At 42.0% G+C, this 19,893-nt stretch overlaps 1 protein-coding gene across 1 annotated transcript in view; it reads right to left on the bottom strand.

Annotated features, from left to right (window-relative positions):
* Positions 1 to 18,321, bottom strand: part of ube2f (ubiquitin-conjugating enzyme E2F (putative)) — a 31,313-nt gene extending 12,992 nt beyond the window's left edge. Inside the window, exons 1-7 of the mRNA XM_056431675.1 lie at positions 18,114 to 18,321; positions 15,880 to 16,051; positions 15,117 to 15,146; positions 13,887 to 13,952; positions 5,274 to 5,341; positions 2,494 to 2,564; positions 2,231 to 2,288 (exon numbers count right to left, since the gene is read on the bottom strand). Coding sequence (XP_056287650.1) covers positions 2,231 to 2,288; positions 2,494 to 2,564; positions 5,274 to 5,341; positions 13,887 to 13,952; positions 15,117 to 15,146; positions 15,880 to 15,994 — 408 coding nt within the window. The 5' untranslated portion in view covers positions 15,995 to 16,051; positions 18,114 to 18,321. The remainder of the gene's footprint in view (positions 1 to 2,230; positions 2,289 to 2,493; positions 2,565 to 5,273; positions 5,342 to 13,886; positions 13,953 to 15,116; positions 15,147 to 15,879; positions 16,052 to 18,113) is intronic.
* Between the last annotated feature and the right edge of the window lie 1,572 nt (positions 18,322 to 19,893).

The raw sequence follows: 19,893 nt of genomic DNA, 5'->3' as shown, positions 1-19,893 counted from the left end.
TCCTTCGCAGGGACTTCTTCCAATCACAGAAGTATTTAAAACAACTGGAACAAACAACTGGAGCCCGGAGCGTTTCATCGATGACAAGCCACCCGCGTGTTCTCTTCAAAGAAATACAGTTTGAAACTAAATATACATTTGAAGGTCTTATTTTAAAACAATGAAAATGACGTTGCTCTTCGTTTTGGCTGAGCATCGTGGAATGGTCTTCATAGTGGATATCAACAGCTACATGTGTGGCTGTTGAATTACTAGAAGGCCATCTTGACGATATAATGTGTAGCTTTTAAAACAAAAAATGTTTACTGGGTTTATTTCCTTCGCATTGAAAATGCGGAAGGTTATGTTTTGATCGCCGTGTATTTATTTACTCATTTGTATGCGTGTTACTCGCATAACTCAAAAAGTATTAAACCAAATCGCATGAAATTTGGTGGGATGATTGGTTATTATCCGGGGACCATTTGATTAGATTTTGGGATCGATCGGGTCAAAGTCATGAAAAGGTCAAAATCTTCTTTTTACCATATCAATTTTCATGCAACTAATGGCAAAATGTTCATAATTCAATGCCCAATCTTGTGATATGCGAAGGTATGTGATCTACCGAGTGCCCGTTCTAGTTTACTAAGGGACAGTGCACATTAATAAAAACATTTCAGTAAATGTGCCAAGAGGCTATTTTTCATCTGTAGTCCCAATGATGCTGATGTTATGAACAAACCGAAAAACATAAGATTACAAATACAATCTACAGACAAAGCAAATAAAATAATTGAGAACATTGTTAAAATGGACAGAATAAAAACATCATGTCAGAGACACAATGTAAAAGCATGCAGACTAAATGAAATATATAACCGCAAACAGGTGGACAAGTCACCACCCTACATTTCACAGTGAACCCCACAAGAGTGTGTGTCGGCTGTGACGCGCAAGGCAAACCAGTTTTCCAGGAGTAAACGGCCAACCGCCTCAACGTTCACGCCATTTTCGTTTTGTGGCGTTTCCTGAAGTCAAAGCACCCATTTTCCTCAGCTGTCATCGTGAGCAGCTCGTTGTTTGAATGTTTGAATGTCTGAATGCCCGGTGAGGAAGTTGATCTGCAGCTCGAGGCGGTCTCGACAGCTCTCGCAGTGGAATGTGCGGACGTGGGCGTATCTTCATCTTGGATCTGACCACAGACAGAATGCCGTCACATTGGAGCCTGATTGTACTTTACATAAAGATAAATGGCTTTAATATTAAATGTTGGCCATTTCTCCCGGGTGTATCATGCAATTGATATTACGCAGAGTGCAACTTGATGTGTTCAGGGACACTGAACCCGTCACGATGCCATTACTAGAGTGCGCATTTAGCGTGACGGTTTTTAAATTACACAGACTATGTTCGTCCTTCCTGTAGCAGAGTAGCCCCCAAGTATGCTGACGTTGGCAGAACACACCGGAAACAAGGCCACAGGAGAAGGGTAACCTTAAAAAATAAATAGGTAGAGAGCACTTTCAAAAAGTGGCAGGCCATTTAAAAAAATACGTGGCGGGTGATTGGATAAACCATAGGTCGATCGAAGCCAGTCGGGAGGAGAGCGAGAATATCTTTACTGGTGAGGAGAGAATTCAGCAACATCCTTTGCTCTTCTTTCAATGAGGGCAGCTCCATGAGTAATACCATGAGTAATACCATGAGTAATACCATAAGTAATACCATAAGTAATACCATGAGTAATACCATGAGTAATACCATGAGTAATACCATAAGTAATACCATAAGTAATACCATGAGTAATACCATGAGTAATACCATGAGTGCCAAGAAAATAAAACTACAAAAGTACATAGTTCATAATTGTGAATCCCACCCCGGTGCCGTGACTGAGAGGAACGTTGATCTCGCTTTGCTTCCCCGTGGATTGGATCAGAATGCTTAAATCGAAATTAAGCATGGAAGGTAGACCTTATTCCCCGTATAACTACCTTCACTTCCACAAGGTAGTTGTAATCAAAGATTATTTTAGTCAAATCTTGAATTGTGATACCATACGCTTTCTTCCTTTAATCTAGGGATGCACCAATACCACTTATTTGTACCCACTGGCCACGCCGGAGAGCCCCAGAAACAGAGCCCCAGGCCCCCAGAGGCTTATGTGTGGCCAGACCAATAGCCGATGGGTTCCTATGGGCTTTTCTTTAACAGAGTACACTCTCTCGACAAAATAAGATGCATTTACCTTTAACGTTCTAGTCGGGGCCCAGCCTGTGCCATCAATCGAGTGTTCCCGCAATAAGCTGAAATAAAATGCAAAGAAAGGAAAACAATGATCAATACTTGCGTGAAGTGACTTCGCGGCAGCTCGTCGCCCTCACGCGACGTCAAAGGTGAGAATGGAAGTCTGGCTCAGGGAATACGGTTTTATTGACGGGTTCCATCCATTTTTTCGCAGGAAGAACATCAATGAAACATGATTTTTCCAGATTGTGGAGGAAGCGTTACCTCAAGCAGATCTCTCCCGACTCTGTGATGTTAGGATGCCATATTCTGGTCAGACATCTCACTTTAGGAGGCTGAAAAATGAGCAAGAAAAGGGAAAGATACATTTATATTTATGTTTTATAGATTTCGTGTACAAGAGTCTGAGAATATTTACTTGAAACGAGTCTTTGCTGTAGGTGTGATGGAGAAAACAAGTTGAATTGAAGGTTGTGGTACCAGCAGAGCGTTTGGCTTCAGCTCCTCGGCGAGTCCACGTTTTCATCATTAATTAAGGATTATATAGAGATGAATGTACACTACCGTTCAAAAGTTTGGGGTCACGAAGAAATGTCCTTATTTGTCAAAGTAAAGCACTATTTTATCCAATGAAGATAACATTAAATTAATCAGAAATACACTCTATCCATTGTTAATGTGGTAAATGACTATTCTAGGTGGAAACGTCTGGTTTTTAATGAAATATCTACATCGGTGTGTGGAGGCCTGTCTCCAGTGTTCTTATGGTACATTGTGTTATCGCCTTAGAAGACTAACGGAGGGTTAGAAAACCCTTGAAAACCCTTTTTAAGTTAGCACAGCTGAAAACAGTTATGCTGGTTAGAGAAGCTATAAAACTAGCCTTCCTTTGAGCTTGACGTTTGAAGAACAAAATTAATATTTCAAATAAAAATCATTATTTCTAACCTTGTCAATTTCTTGACTATATTTTCTATTCATTTTGCAAATCACTTGATAAATAAAAGTGTGAGTTTTCATGTTAAACACGAAATTGTCTGGGTGGGTGACACCAAACTTTTGAACGGTAGTGTATATTATTTGTCCTTCGACCATAACACAGTTGTATAATTAATACTTCAATGATTTGGGGTTTTGTGAGATATTTTGATATTAAAACCGATTCACCTTGAAGGGAATCAACAGACAGAAGAGAGAGCCTCGACGACTCTCAAAAGGTTTCTTTTCTTTCTCTCCTGTAGATAACGTGTGAAATGCTCGCCGGACCAATTCAGCCGTATTTTGTCATCGCGTTCTATTGCGATAGAAAGCGGTTCAATCAAATCTTATTCAAAATTATTTTGTTTAGCAACGGCGCCCACACAAAGACATACGGTCGAGAACAAGGCCGTGAAATAAATCCACTACAGTATTTGCATCTCTGGTGATTTGGTTTAAATATTCTTGTAAAAAAAATGAGTTTATTTTCCAATTTTCTCCATTTTTGTGAGATCCTTAAGTCGTGAACAGTGAAATAAATCGGCTTTCAAATGGCCAGTGTGCACAGATGGTGTGTTCACTGTTGTCGGGCAACATCGACGCTTCTGTGCCTTACAAGTCTGCATATGCTCCGAGTCCCACTGTGTTTTGGGGTTTTTAAACCATTTTCAATACTCAACATTCAACTCAAACTTGTTTGAGACGCTGCTGCATTATTAGTCTTTTCGCACAATGACTCAACATCGACATCCCCAAAAAACCTCAAACATTTTATGGTTAACTTGATGGAAGATAGAAACCCAATTACACCACATTTCTAAGCCTGTAAATATGAAGAAGAGAGCAAATCAATGAGAAGCTGTTCAGAGACCAAGTGGACTGTTATAAAGGAGTTAGGGGTAACTAGAGTGGTATTTAGTGACGTCAAACTAAGCGTTACAATAAAAAAACTAGAATGCGCACTCGGTAGAGCGCATACCTTCGCATATCACAAGATTGGGCATTGAATTATGAACATTTTGGCATTAGTTGCATGCCAATTGGATAAAAATTGACCGTGCTATGGTAAAAAGAAGATTTTGACCTTTTCATGACCTTGACCTTGACCTTTGACCCGATCGATCCCAAAATCTAGTCAAATGGTCCCCGGATAAAAACCAATCATCCCACCAAATTTCATGCGATTCGGTTTAATACTTTTTTACTTATGCGAATAACACGCATACAAATAAATAAATAAATACACGCGATCAAAACATAACCTTCAGCATTTTCAATGCGAAGGTAACATGGACTCATTCTGGCAAGCTGTCCGCATGTTTGTACATTTTAACTGCATTATGCAATCAACATGATTTTAATAAGAGGGATTTAGGCCTACTGATGGGGAATGCTTCTGAAAATGTCTCACCGCTCCTCCCAAACGTGCAATTATCTACTTGAACGCCACTACGCTTTACTTTCGTGAATGGATTAACCTTTCATGATTGAATGCATACTATTTAACAATCTGTGGCAGGCGTCATAAAACTGCAACAGGTGTGTCTGCATGGAGAGGAAACAGAGTGTGTGTGCGTGATTAAAGACACAAAGCATACGTACATGTTAAGGGAGACATAGAGACCATCAAAAGATAGATGCACACACACTCACACACACACACACACACACACACACACACACTTGAATGGTGAGTTCAGCCTGTGTCGCAAGAATCAACAGATGAAGCCAACAGGTGAACAGAGTAAGTTTAACCTGTGAAGTCAAGGATGAAAAATGCAGTATAGTCTGCAGAGAATAGAGAAGAATCGACCGCTCGCCACTCTGACATTCCTGAATGTGAACTTCAACGAAAGGAAATGAGATTTGCACGTATTTTTAGTTTGTGATTTGAAGGCTTCGTGCCCAAATCGACAGAGTCGATATTTATGACAGGCGAAGACAGGAAGCCACCGACAGATGCCGATGACACAAATACGCAGCTGGGCATGCATACGTAAATACAAACAAACAAACAAACAAACACGAGGGCAGACCCAACTGTGAGAAATCACTGGACCACTCACCACCATGTTATAGGCTTCGGGGACGTCTATTTCAAACTGAAACCTTCCGCTGTGGTAGTAACCCTCATCTGGAGGAAGAAAGACAAGCGGTCAACGGCTTTCAATCATCGATACACATTACATTCAGGGTTCTTACACATGTTGACCGATGGATTTCCAGGACTTTTCCATGACTTTTAACCAAATTTCCATGACCAAACTGAAATCTCGGTATAAACATGAAAACTGTAGAAAATGTTGCGTATTGAGAGCTATCGCCGGCTTATATTTTGAGCGTCTTTCTTTAAAATATATATTAATTATTTCAAACTCGGCGTAAATGAACATGTGATAACAAATTTCCACGACTTCTCCAAAACTTTTATGATTTAAGTTTTTTCCATGACTTTTCCAGGCCTGGAAATGACCATTTTAAAATGTCATGACTTTTCCAGGTTTTCCGTGACCGTACGAACCCTGTACATTACAGGTTTAATGACACACCAATTTATGAATTCCTGTAGATAGAGAGGCTTCAGTTGTTGTTCGACACGGGTTTAGCAAAATGTGTCAGAGACCCTCTGGATTAATAATAATAATAATATAATATATTAGATTTTTATAGCGCTTTATATAAATCTCAGACGCTTTAACACAGTCGGGGGGGAAACGGTTTAAGACAGACAGACGGGAGACGAACAACAATAAGCGACATACACACAATCACATACGCACACATGGACTGATGGGTAGGGGGAAGGAGGGGGCTACGGGTAAGCAGATGAGAAAATATGTGTTTTGAGGCGGGACTGGAATGTGGTGAGGGTTAAGTATCCTGCAGTAACAACGAAACATGATAAACTAGAATGGGCACTCGGTAGAGCGCATACCTTCGCATATCACAAGATTGGGCATTGAATTATGAACATGTTGGCATTAGTTGCATGCCAATTGGATATAAATTGACCGTGCTATGGGGAAAAGAAGATTTTGACCTTTTCATGACCTTGACCTTTGACCTGATCGATCCCAAAATCTAATCAAATGGCCCCCGGATAATAACCAATCATCCCAACAAATTTCATGCGATTCGGTTTAATACTTTTTGACTTATGCGAATAACACGCATACAAATAAATAAATACACGGCGATCAAAACATAACCTTCCGCATTTTTAATGCGAAGGTAACAAGGACTCATTCTGGCAAGCCGTCCGCATGTTTGTACTTTTTGACTTATGCGAATAACACGCACGCACGCATACAAATACACGGCCATCAAAACATAACCTTCCGCATTTTCAATGCGAATTTAAAAAACCTTTAAGACATCATCTGTAACACAAAGACCTAAACCCAAAACACAATATGTGAACAAAACAGCCTGAGGTTAGCTTGTACACCTGGGGGGGGGGGGGGGGGGGGAAGCCACAGGAGCAGATGCGTCGATCACAGAGCGATCGATTCAGTATTCGATTGGCCCTCCTGTGCCGCGGCAGTGGCCTCACTGCGTCTGAGCAGCGGAGATCGACCAGCTCGACCGAGATCGATGACTGAGACGGGAGGGTAAACGAGGAGGTCAAACACTGGCTTCATCCTGCATTTCCAACTCGCGAGTGCCGACGACATTTCGCGCGAACACACGCGACGCAAATACCGATAATTAATTGACGCGGGCGACAGCGACCGCCGGAACACGCATTTTATACTGCATTGCCGTGGCATTTGTTTGACCGGTTTATATACCCGTCTCCTTCTGTCCGATCAATTCCCATTAAAGGTTCGTTAAGGGACAGAGGGCGTGTTTAGGAAGAGAACAAGTGTGAGGAATACGAAGAATAAGAATAAGAGTGAGGAAAACGAAGAAGAGTGATGAATACGAAGAAGAAGGAGGAGAAGAAGAAAAAGAAGAAGAGTGAGGAAAACGAATACGAAGAAGAGTGAGGAAAACGAAGAAGAAGAAGAAGAAGAGTGAGGAATACGAAGAAGAAGAAGAGTGAGGAATACGAAGAAGAGTGAGGAAAATGAAGAAGAAGAAGAGTGAGGAAAATGAAGAAGAAGAAGAGTGAGGAAAACGAAGAAGAGTGAGGAATACGAAGAAGAAGAAGGAGAAGAAGAAGAGTGCGGAAAACGAATTAGAAGAAGAGTGAGGAATATGAAGAAGGAGAAGAAGAAAAAGAAGAAGAGTGAGGAAAACTAAGAAGAAGAGTGAGGAAAACGAAGAAGAAAAATAAGGAGGAGGAGGAGAAGAAGAAGAGTGAGAAGAAGAAGAAGAGTGAGGAAAACGAAGAAGAAGAGTGAGGAATATGAAGGAGAAAAAGAAGGAGGAGAAGAAGAAAAAGGAGAAGAGTGAGGAAAACGAAGAAGAAGAGTGAGGAAAACGAAGAAGAAGAGTGAGGAAGAAGAAGAAGAAGAATGCGTTGAGCAGCCAGTTGTGCTCATCTGTGCTACATTTCAAACCATCTCTGCTCTTCCATTCGAGCAGTTACCCACCCTTGACTTTAGAGTAGAGACTGTGTCTGTCCCACGGCCACTTCAATTAAATAAATCAAAAGTAAGCAGAAGAGGAGTCGTACACAATAACCTTATACAAGTTAACACAATTATTTCAGCAGTGCAACAAAATAGGTCTATTAAATGTGGTCTCCTAAATATTCGATCTCTGTCATCTAAAGCTGTGTTACTAAATGATTTAATATCAGATAATCACATTGATTTATGTTGCCTAACTGAAACCTGGCTGAGCCATGAAGAATATGTCTGCCTGAATGAATCGACTCCTCCAAGTCATATTAATACTCACATTCCTCGAGGCACCGTCGAGGAGGTGGAGTAGCAGCCATCTTGAATCGAGCCTATTAATTAATCCTCAACCAAAATTACACTACACCTCATTTGAAAGCCTTGTTCTTAGTCTTTCACATCCAACCTGGAAAACACTACAGCCAATTCGATTTGTGATTCTGTTACGGCCACCAGGTCCATATTCAGAGTTTATATCTGAATTCTCAGAATTTATATCAAGTTTGGTTCTTAAAACCGATAAAGTTATTATTGTTGGAGATTTTAATATCCATGTGGATGTTGATAATGATTGCCTTAGTGCTGCATTCATCTCCTTGTTGGACTCGATTGGCTTCTGCCAGAGTACAGAAACCACTCACAGCTTTGGCCACACGCTTGATCTTGTTCTTACTTATGGCGTTGACATTGAGCATTTGAACGTCTTCCCACAGAATCCTCTTCTGTCAGACCACAACCTCATAACTTTTGAATTTATACTACCGAGTGTACTCCGTTAGTCAAAAGTTTCTACACTAGATGTCTAACTGATAGTGCTGTAGCTAAATTTAAAGAAGCGATTCCTTCTGTATTTGATTCGATACCACGTCTCAATATAACAGAGGACTCCTGGTCTAACTTTAGTCCGTCCCAGATTGATCATCTTGTTGACAGTGCCATAGGCTCTCTGAGAATGACACTGGACTCGATAGCCCCTCTGAAGAAGAAGACAGTGAGGAAGAGGAGGTTTGCTTCCTGGTATAACCCTCAGACCCGCAAACTGAAGCAAACGTCACGAAAGCTTGAACGCATATGGCGTTCAACTAATCTCGAAGAATCCCGCTTAGTTTGGCGAGATAGTCTTAAAACATATAAGAAGGCCCTCCGTAATGCCAGAGCAGCCTATTACTCATCAATAATAGAAAAAAATAAAAACCCCAGGTTTCTCTTCAGCACTGTAGCCAGGCTGACAGAGAGTCACAGCTCTGTGGAGCCGAGCATTCCTATAAACCTCAGTGGTAATGACTTTATGAACTTCTTTAATGAAAAGATTTTAACTATTAGGGACAAGATTAATAATCTCTTGCCCATAACCAGTGCCAATCTGTCCTCAAGTGGAATGGCCTTGGAAACCGCTGTATGCCCTGGTGTATATTTGAGGATTTTCTCCTATCAACCGTGACCAATTATCTTCAACGGTTTCTACTTCGAACACGTCTACCTGTCTCTTGGACCCCATCCCGACGAGGCTGCTTAAAGACGTTTTGCCTTTAATTGGCGACTCTCTATTAGATATTATCAATGTGTCTCTGCTAACAGGCCACGTACCACACTCCTTCAAGGTGGCTGTTATTAAACCTCTCCTGAAGAAGCCCACTCTGGATCCAGAGGTATTGGCTAACTACAGACCGATCTCTAACCTCCTCTTCCTCTCCAAGATCCTTGAGAAAGTGGTCGCAAATCAGTTGTGCGACTTTCTACATCATAATAGTTTATTTGAGAAATTTCAATCAGGATTTAGAAAACACCACAGCACCGAGGCGGCACTGGTGAAAATTACAAATGACCTCTTAATGGCAGCAGATAAAGGACTCCTCTCTGTCCTGGTCTTGTTAGACCTTAGTGCTGCATTCGACACCATTGACCATGACATCCTGTTACAGAGACTGGAGCAGTCGATTGGCATTTCAGGCACGGCACTAATTTGGTTTAAATCCTATTTATCAGATCGATCTCAGTTTGTATTTGTAAACGATGACGCCTCGATAACCACCAACGTTAATCACGGAGTTCCACAAGGTTCTGTGCTTGGACCAATTTTATTTACCTTATACATGCTTCCTTTGGGCAATATTATCAGGAAACACTCCATAAACTTTCATTGTTATGCAGATGATACTCAACTATATTTATCGATAAAACCAGAGGAGAGCAACCAACTCTGTAAAATTCAAGCATGTCTTAAAGACATAAAAACATGGATGACCTGCAACTTCTTGATGTTAAACTCAGACAAAACCGAAGTAATTTTAATCGGCCCTGAGCACCTTAGAGATCAATTATCTGGTGATGTGGTTTCTGTAGACGGCATTGCCCTAGCATCCAACACCACTGTAAAGAATCTTGGCGTTATCTTTGATCGGGACTTGTCCTTTAACTCCCACGTAAAGCAAATCTCAAGGACTGCATTCTTTCATCTACGTAATATTTCAAAAATCAGGCACATCTTGTCTCAAAAGATGCAGAAAATTGGTTCACGCGTTCGTTACTTGAGACTGGATTACTGCAACTCCTTATTAGCAGGCTGCTCTAATAAATCTCTTAGGTCCCTCCAGTTGATCCAGAATGCTGCAGCTCGTGTTCTCACTAAAACTAAGAAAAGAGATCACATCACTCCTGCACTAGCTGCTCTGCACTGGCTCCCAGTAAAATCAAGAATCACTTTTAAAATTCTTCTCTTAACCTACAAAGCCTTGATTGGTGATGCTCCATCATATCTTAAGGAGCTTGTCGTACCATATTGCCCCACTAGAGCTACGCTCACTAAATGCGGGACTACTTGTAGTTCCTAGAGTCTTAAAAAGTAGAATGGGAGCCAGAGCCTTTAGTTATCAAGCTCCTCTTTTATGGAACCAGCTTCCAATTTCAGTCCGGGAGGCAGACACAGTCACCTCGTTAAGAGTAGACTTAAGACCTTCCTCTTTGACAGAGCTTATAGTTAGGGCTGAATCAGGTTTGCCCTGGTCCAGCCCCTTGATATGCTGCTATAGGCTTATAGCTGCCGGGACGTTTAGGATGCACTGAGTACCTATCTCCTCTTTTTCTCTCCTTAAGGATGAATTTTCATCTCTCAATCACACGTTACTAACTCTGCTTTCTCCCCGGAAGTCCTTTTGACTTTACGTCTCATGGGGTCATCGGACCCTATGAGACGCCATAGATCCTATCTGCCTGATGGATCGTCTGGGTCGTGGAATTCCTGCTCATGACTACGCCACTGTCCTGTTGAGACTCCGCCCACTCCTACTCCCCACCGCCATCTGCCTGATGGATCGTGGAGGTCTCCATCATGGAATATGCCTACTATGAACTATTCATACACTCTGTCATATTCATTGAATGTATTTTAACTCTAAATCTGTCCTTCTGTACACATTACATCTATTGCATCTGTCCATCCTAGGAGAGGGATCCTCCTCTGTTGCTCTCCTCCAGGTTTCTTCCCTTTTTTTCCCCCTGAAGGGTTATTTGGGAGTTTTTCCTGGTCCGATGTGAGGTTTTGGGGCAGGGATGTCTATGTGTACAGATTGTAAAGCACTCCGAGACAAATTTGTAATTTGTGAAATTGGGCTATACAAATAAACTGAATTGAATTGAATTGAATCTCAGTCCCACAGGTGGAGAGGCGTCTGACGTGCAGCTGAAGATGATGTGCAATTCAAAACGTTCTTTCAATGTGTCGATACCACTGAGAACTGTTTGAGAGCAAAAGGTTTCAGTTCAAATATCGGCATAAAGGCAAGCAGCTCACCCCCCCCCCCCCTTCCTACTCAAACACTGGCCAATTTGAGATAAGGATAAACCTCTAAACCTCACCCAGATTACATTCGCTGCAACACTGACGGGGGGGGGGAGGGGCTTTAATGAGACCGCACACATCGTCTCCCCTGTTTTATGAACGAGAAGAGAGAGAACAACACTGTGAGAAGCGGAGATAGAGCTTAAACAAACTCTCAAGAAGAAAAGAGGATGAAGAAGGAAACGGCGACGCGTCGAAAACCAGAGCGATGGGCGGATAAAGGAAAAAAGAAAAGGAACAAAAGAGTTACAAAACAGAAAGAAAAGCAACAAACGGAAAGAGGGAAAGAAAGGAGAGCATCCACCGACTAACAGCGGCGTCAATAATTCATGAGTGTCTTCCGTACGCTGAAACAATCAGCCTTTTCTGTCACAAGACAACACTGGGCCTGCAAGCTGTACACACACTGACACACACTGACACACAACTGAACTCAGGAAGATACATTCAAGACATAATTTGTTCGTGAGCCCAAAGGTTTGAATGGGAAAATGCAATTTACTTTATACATGCTTCCTTTGGGCAATATTATCAGGAAACACTCCATAAACTTTCATTGTTATGCAGATGACACTCAACTATATTTATCGATAAAACCAGAGGAGAGCAACCAACTCTGTAAAATTCAAGCATGTCTTAAAGACATAAAAATATGGATGACCTGCAACTTCTTGATGTTAAACTCAGACAAAACCGAAGTAATTTTAATCGGCCCTGAGCACCTGAGATCAATTATCTGGTGATGTGGATTCTGTAGGCATTGCCCTGGCATCCAACACCACTGTAAAGAATCTTGGCGTTATCTTTGATCGGGACTTGTCCTTTAACTCCCACGTAAAGCTAATCTCAAGGACTGCATTCTTTCATCTAATATTTCAAAAATCAGGCACATCTTGTCTCAAAAGATGCAGAAAAATTGGTTCAGCGTTCGTTACTTGAGACTGGATTACTGCAACTCCTTATTAGCAGGCTGCTCTAATAAATCTCTTAGGTCCCTCAGTTGATCCAGAATGCTGCAGCTCGTGTTCTCACTAAAACTAAGAAAAGAGATCACATCACTCCTGCACTAGCTGCTCTGCACTGGCTCCCAGTAAAATCAAGAATCACTTTTAAAATTCTTCTCTTAACCTACAAAGCCTTGATTGGTGATGCTCCATCATATCTTAAGGAGCTTGTCGTACATATTGCCACTAGAGAGCTACGCTCACTAAATGCGGACTACTTGTAGTTCCTAGAGTCTTAAAAAGTAGAATGGGAGCCAGAGCCTTTAGTTATCAAGCTCCTCTTTATGGAACCAGCTTCCAATTTCAGTCCGGGAGGCAGACACAGTCACCTCGTTTAAGAGTAGACTTAAGACCTTCCTCTTTGACAGAGCTTATAGTTAGGGCTGAATCAGGTTCACCTGGTCCAGCCCTTGATATGCTGCTATAGGCTTATAGCTGCCGGGGACGTTTTAGGATGCACTGACTATCTCCTCTTTTTCTCTCCTTAAGGATGAATTTTCATCTCTCAATCACACGTAACTAAATCTGCTTTGTCCCCGGAAGACCTTTAGACATTACGTCTCATGGTGTCATCGGACCCTATGAGACGGCATAGATCTATCTGCCTGATGGATCGTCTGGGTGTAAATTCCTGCTCATGACTACGCCACTGTCCTGTTGAGACTCCGCCCACTCCTCCTCCCCACCGCCATCTGCCTGATGGATCGTGGAGGTCTCCATCGTGGAATATGCCTACTATGAACTATTCATACACTCTGTCATATTCATTGAATGTATTTTAACTCTAAATCTGTCCTTCTGTACACATTACATCTATTGCATCTGTCCATCCTGGAGAGGGATCCTCCTCTGTTGCTCTCCTCCAGGTTTCTTCCTTTTTCCCCTGAAGGGTTATTTGGGAGTTTTTCCTGGTCCGATGTGAGGTTTTGGGCCAGGGATGTCTATGTGTACAGATTGTAAAGCACTCCGAGACAAATTTGTAATTTGTGAAATTGGGCTATACAAATAAACTGAATTGAATTGAATTAAAAGGAACAATGTGTAGGATTTAGGAAGATATGTGGGCAGAAAACTGAGCACATAAATAAAAACAATTGTTGTTGTGTAATCACCTGAAAATAGGTATGGTTGGGTTTTTGTTACCCGAGAATGAGAATATATATATATATATACCACACGGCTGCGTCCCATCGTCAGAGCAGCTGTGAAATGAAATGAGAAAGCAGACGGAAAAAAAAAAGGAAGACAGACGGGTAATTTTTCTCTTACCGGGAGACACTGCCAGCTGAAAATGATGCAGCTTGTTCTCATCTGGGAAACTGGCTTTGCATGTACCTGGACAAGAACAAATGGGTGGAGGGGGAGGGGGGGGGTATTAGTAATTAGAGTCAACAGTAAAAGCCCATTAGTTTTGATGGCTTGCCTTTGTGTCAGAGTGGCATTAACATCTATGATATATCGTATTGAGCCGCACACAGTATGTTCACACTGTCCACACAGGCTGCAGGCTGCATCGCTGTGGCACTACATTTCCCCCTGGTGTTCAAGGACGTGTACTGCGGCCAAGAAGGGAGAGCTTCTTTTTTTCCCTCTTTCTTTTTTCAAACCATGTTCACGTGTAAAAGTTTAAAAACTTTACATCACATCAGCTCCTTTCCCCGAATAACCTTTTTGGTTGTAGTCTGTGCTAAATACTGTGTGTAATATTACAACGACTGTAATGTGTATACAGGAAACACTGAATTAAGTGAATCTGCTTTTTATTTGGGCAGAGCAGACGCTGTACAAAACGACACTGAACAACCAATGAGAATCATTTGATCACGTCTGAAAGATTGTTTGTCTTTTTCATAAATCATGTGCCCGAGCAACCACCACATGAAAAGCAACATTATGCAACAGAACTTTAAAGCATGAATTGGAAATCAAAGTGTAAAAATGCAGTAATGTTGATGGGGTGACAGTATAACAGAGGAACAATGTTTCTTTTATAGATCGATGTTTCCCGCTAGATAGGCTTAAACTCGAAACTCATTCTGATTAAGATGTCGTCATCATGTCTCGGTAACAGACCGACTCGTGCGTGACTCGTACGGCAAGTCTGTAGTGCTTTGTGCATTTTGAGTCACACAAGTCCGAGTCAATAAGTCTGAGTCTCCATAAAGAGTTAACAGAAGAAAATAAAAAAATAGACCAAATGTGTTGGTACGAGTCGTTTTGAAAACCCGTCTCACCCAGAGGAGGCCGTGTAAATGTAAAGCAGCGTCTCTCCTCCTATCTCCGGGGTTCCTGTTAGTAAGGCCAGTCCACATCCACGGCACAAAGCTCAAATCATCAGGCCACAAATGTGCTGAGTTCAGCCAAAGCAATCAAAATGTACTCAGCACTGATGCATGACGATGACCAGATAACTGAGACACGCTGAACTAACACGAGTGTGTAAACGCAGGGAGGAATGCAAAGTCAGAGAGAGACTGATACGAAAGAAACGATACTCACTAGGGAGATTGGCTTCAAGTTCTGCAACTTCTATTGAGAGAAGAAGAGAAAGAATCATGAATGAGAAAAGACCCACACACACACACACACACACAGGTGTGAGATCCTCACACGACGACAGTAACACTATCACGCTCAAATATTTTTGCTTTTTGAAAATGTCAGTCAGGAAAGCATAATAATAACAATGAAATACATCTATATGCATCCATCTATTTGCTATATTTACTTTTACAAGGTTGAGCTAAACGAGACAATAGAGTAAGTCATTCGGACATCGTACTGGAGGGCATTTGACGGGTGCTTGTGAGATTACATTGACCCACTTTTAGAGAGAACTGTATTTGTTGGTTGATTCTACTCTTCTCCATAGCCGCCATTCATCTGGTCATAGTGATTGGGTCTAATAATGCCTTTAAGTAGGTATGGACCAAAGCCAAGACAGGCGAAAACACAGAAAGGTGAATATATTAGGGAGCTGCATCTCCAGGCAGCGAGAGAGGTACCGATAGATAAAAACCCAAGGAGCAAGAGGCATAAATATATTCAGAGAGAAAGAAGGGGAATCAAGAGAGACGGGTAGAAACGGAAAAAGAAAACAGAAGGACAAAGCCCAAACTCCCCTGAATGAAGAGGAGCATGTGTTTGTATTTCTGTCTTGAAATAAACCAGAAAACGATCAGGAAACACCTTATGTGTCCGCATACAAGAAAGTGAGGCGAGCTGACAAAGCAGTGGACCAAGAGGACGGCGACCCGGGTACCTTTGGTAAGGAGGCGGTCCCTGATGGAGATCCTGTGGGTGGAGTCGGAGGCTCCGGAAGCGCGGACCGTCTTTCCCCTATCGTCTCTCTTCAGCTTACTGGCCAACGTAAGCATGGCTGCTCTGCTGTGGTTCGCCGCCGCACCCCCCCACCCCCGCTGCTCCAAAAAGGCCTGTCAATCACACAAACAAGTAAAGAACAAACAAGTTAATATAGAATAGAGGGGGCAGGGGGGGTATGTGTTTATATATATATGTGAATTTCTTATTTAAAATATTATATATATATATATATGTATGTATATAATATTGATATTTTAAATAAGACATTATATAAAAATGTATGTATATATACATACATACATATATGTATATGTATATATATACATACATATATATATACATATACATACATATATTACATACATTGTTATATAATGGCTTATTTAAAATATTATATATATATACATACATATATATATACATATATATATATATAATATTAATAATATTTTAAATAAGAAATTCACATTGGGTGTCCTCTCAGACCAAAAGACTCACAGCGAGATGTACTGGCAACTTTAAAATGTATAATATATATATATATATATTTAAGCAATACGGTACGAGAGGCAGTACTGTATCGTCAATGTGTGCTTTAAGGGTGTCGCAGAGATTACAGCGTTTACTCTGTAAACACGTCTATCTGTTGACGCATTGCAGGCGCCCGTGTCGGCCTCTGCCGTTTCTGTTGTTTACTTATTTCCCGGAAGCGTTTTTTATTCTTCTGCATACGCACTTGAAATTAACAACATTCATAATAAATGAGCACATTTCAAATCAAGAAATGACAGCTTAATCCCGGCAAAATTGACGTTCATATATTCAAAATAATTATTAAAAAATGTAATTAATCAATGTCATGTTACAAACTAAGAAGTAATGTGTTGCATGGGTTAGGACACCTGGCTTTAAACCCACTAGTTTTAACTGCCCACCGCTACTCTTTACTAGTAGTACAGCTCAGGTGGTGCAGAGGACTTTTGACCTCTCTAGCAGAGGGCTCGGCTATCAGGTAACAGTGTGACCCATAAAATATGTGTCACTGAGTCCACCTGCCTCGGCTGTCAGTCACTGCACCACCTGGATAAGATAAGATTATTCTTTATTATTGCCGCAGAGGGGAAGTTTACAGGATTAGAGAAAACAAGAGACAAGTATTATAAATAAGCAATACTAGGATTAGCTGCCGGGGGAACAGGGCCCTATTCCTCGTACCCTGCTAGCTGAGTTAGCTGGATACTTTTTAGGATTAAGATGACATAAATCAGGCTTTTTGGTTCCACATAGCCAGTTTGGCAACAACTTGAACCTCCAGTGAAGTCTATCTTAAGTTAGCTGGATAAGCTTGCTGCTCCCTTCCTCGGAGATCTTATAGATGAAGGAGTGATATTAGTTAGATTAACGTTTTATAGGGAGAGAGATCCGTTATCACGTCATGATGACTTCCTATACGCCATGGATGTTGCCCAAAAGTCATCTCCACATACATGTATAGACACATGATTATTAGGCACATACAGTACATATATCCTCATAATTATCTATTAATTTGTATACTTTTTGGGCTTGTTTGAGAGCTTATCAACCTTTGAGAAACCGATAGCCTGATTTCAATCATTGGGTTCATTTAAACTGGCTAATAGGCTATTTAATCGACTTAGTTGAACCCCCGAAAACAGGGAGAAGAACACAAAAAACATAAACACAACTAGCCAGTCGATAAACACACCTGCACTGCGAAAATAAACCTTTTAACTTTATAAATGTAAAGTTGTAAAAAGGGTGGAGTTTGTCTTTAATGTTAGGAAGTAAATCCAGTCCAGCTAACTCGACACGATAACACGAGGAAGTGCGAGTCCCTAGAGGCGACAACCGTTTGTACCCGAGTCGAGAGTAACGCAAATGTAACGCGAGTACTTTGATACGTTACGTTACCGCCTTGTCGCTGTACTTTTAACCGGCGTTGACGACGAGCCGATAACGCCGCTACGTCTCAGCTAGCTGGACCCAACGTCGGTGTAGAAACCCACCCCGGGCTCGCGCTCGCTCCTCGCGCACGTCGCCGGGGGCCAAAGAGATGTCGCTCGTGTTAGTTCGTGGAGGCCCATAATAGTTATTCATGGAGAACCTCTGCTCGCCAGTGTTAGCTTGGGTTGCCTTTTTTTTTTTTACCTGCTTTCTCAGAGCTCGCGCTCCGTGCTACACCATAATCAGCCGCCCTCCTTTGTTCAAGGCGCTGTCTGCGAACCCCAGCCGGGGGTTAAGGGAGGCGTGTCCGACTGTAAATAACGTTAAAAAGTGATTATTTCGGGGGCTTCGGAGCGGATAAAAACTGATTGGAGAGTCATCTGTCAGAACTTCGCTCCGGTGTCATGGGCAACGGAAGCGCAGTGCGTTCCGTCTTCTATTGTTGTCCGTGTAGACGCGGCGTCAGACTAACGGTTCCGCGGAGCAGCAGAGGACACGTTCCGGTCGGTCCCTGTGGGAGGCATTGCCGGTGTTACGGTTTAAGAAGCGACCGTGTTAACTGGTGACTTTGAACCGAACGCTTAAGTTGTTGTCGTAGTTAGACAGGTGTTGAAAATAGGAAGAAAACACGTATACCCCCGTGAATGCCGCATTGTTTAATTGGTGTAGTATATATTATTATGTATAGGGTGTGACACTGTACAACATTAAACCAAGCGGCATTCACGAGGACAGCTATAGAGCGTGACCACAACAACCTTTGGCGGCCATGTTGGGGTCCATGCACGGCATTGTTTTGCTTTATTTAATGCCGTCTTCTTTAGAAATGACCATTATATCCTGAAGGAGACACAATTTCAGTTCAAAGCGGTATGCTTTGTGATTATGGTACTGTGCCTCATTGTTGGATGTGGGACTAATGTTTCAGAATATGGGTTTATCAGCTCAACAAGACAGGCTATTACTTCAACTTGTCATGCATCTACTTCGGCTTCACTGGGCGTCTGAGCGTCAGGACTGTTCTCATGTGTTTCTGTTGATGCATCGGGTTGTGGGCACGTTTCCATTCACACACTCTCGTCAATAATCTCTTTTTGCTTTTTCGCCGAGCGAATATCAATGTCTTTCACTTGCGCAAAAGGAACTGTGGATGGAAACTTGGGAGGAAGCCATGAACATGGCAACTCCGTCAGGCGATGTCTGCCTTTACTCTGTGATTCATTTCAAGGTAAAATAAAACACTGGCTCCATGGGAACAGCATCAGCACGGCCAGCCAAACAGTCACTGCTGGTCCTGAAGGAGCTGGAAGCGGCTTCATCAGACACTCGTCCTGGAGGCGGAGCTGCGCGACTACGGATCATATATGAACCAGACACGGGGCGCTTGATGTCCGACATTTGTGGTATTTCCACAACAAGTATAACGCAGAAATAGTTGTTAATGTCCCATGGTCGATAGCGGAAATGAAAACTGTTTTACAGGAATGTGACCGGGCTATGTGCTGGTAACTAGGGGTAACTAGCGAATCAACCACATAAAGTGTTGAGCGAGTAAAATCAGGTAAAAAAGCGTTGCGAATATTCAATTCCAACCGCTGAAATCTTTCTTTGGTAGGGGAGAGCGGGGTAATGTGGGACATCGGGTAATGTGAGACACCCCCTGCAGGGCTCCAGACTGCGACCAAATGGTCGCATTTTGCGCCTAAAATTAGACACAGTGCGAGTAAATTTTTCATCAACTCGCGCATGCGCGACCAGTAAATTAGCAGATTTTGTTGTTGTTATTAAATATTTTTGTTGCTGACAAACTTGTTCTACACTTCAGCCCACTATAGTTAGCGGTAATGCCTGAATGACTGGTTTGCTAACCGACATTAACTCCAGAAGAAGAAGAAAGGAGACGAAAACCGAAGAAGAAGAAGGCTGGCCTGTGTGTGAGCGGAGGGGGGCTAATGTGTGAAAAGAGGCGCACCGCAGCGGAGAC

Source organism: Pseudoliparis swirei, chromosome 2 (assembly GCF_029220125.1).
Source record: "Pseudoliparis swirei isolate HS2019 ecotype Mariana Trench chromosome 2, NWPU_hadal_v1, whole genome shotgun sequence".
Classification (NCBI taxonomy): Eukaryota; Metazoa; Chordata; class Actinopteri; order Perciformes; family Liparidae; genus Pseudoliparis; species Pseudoliparis swirei.
This window is presented reverse-complemented; position numbering and strand designations above follow the sequence as displayed.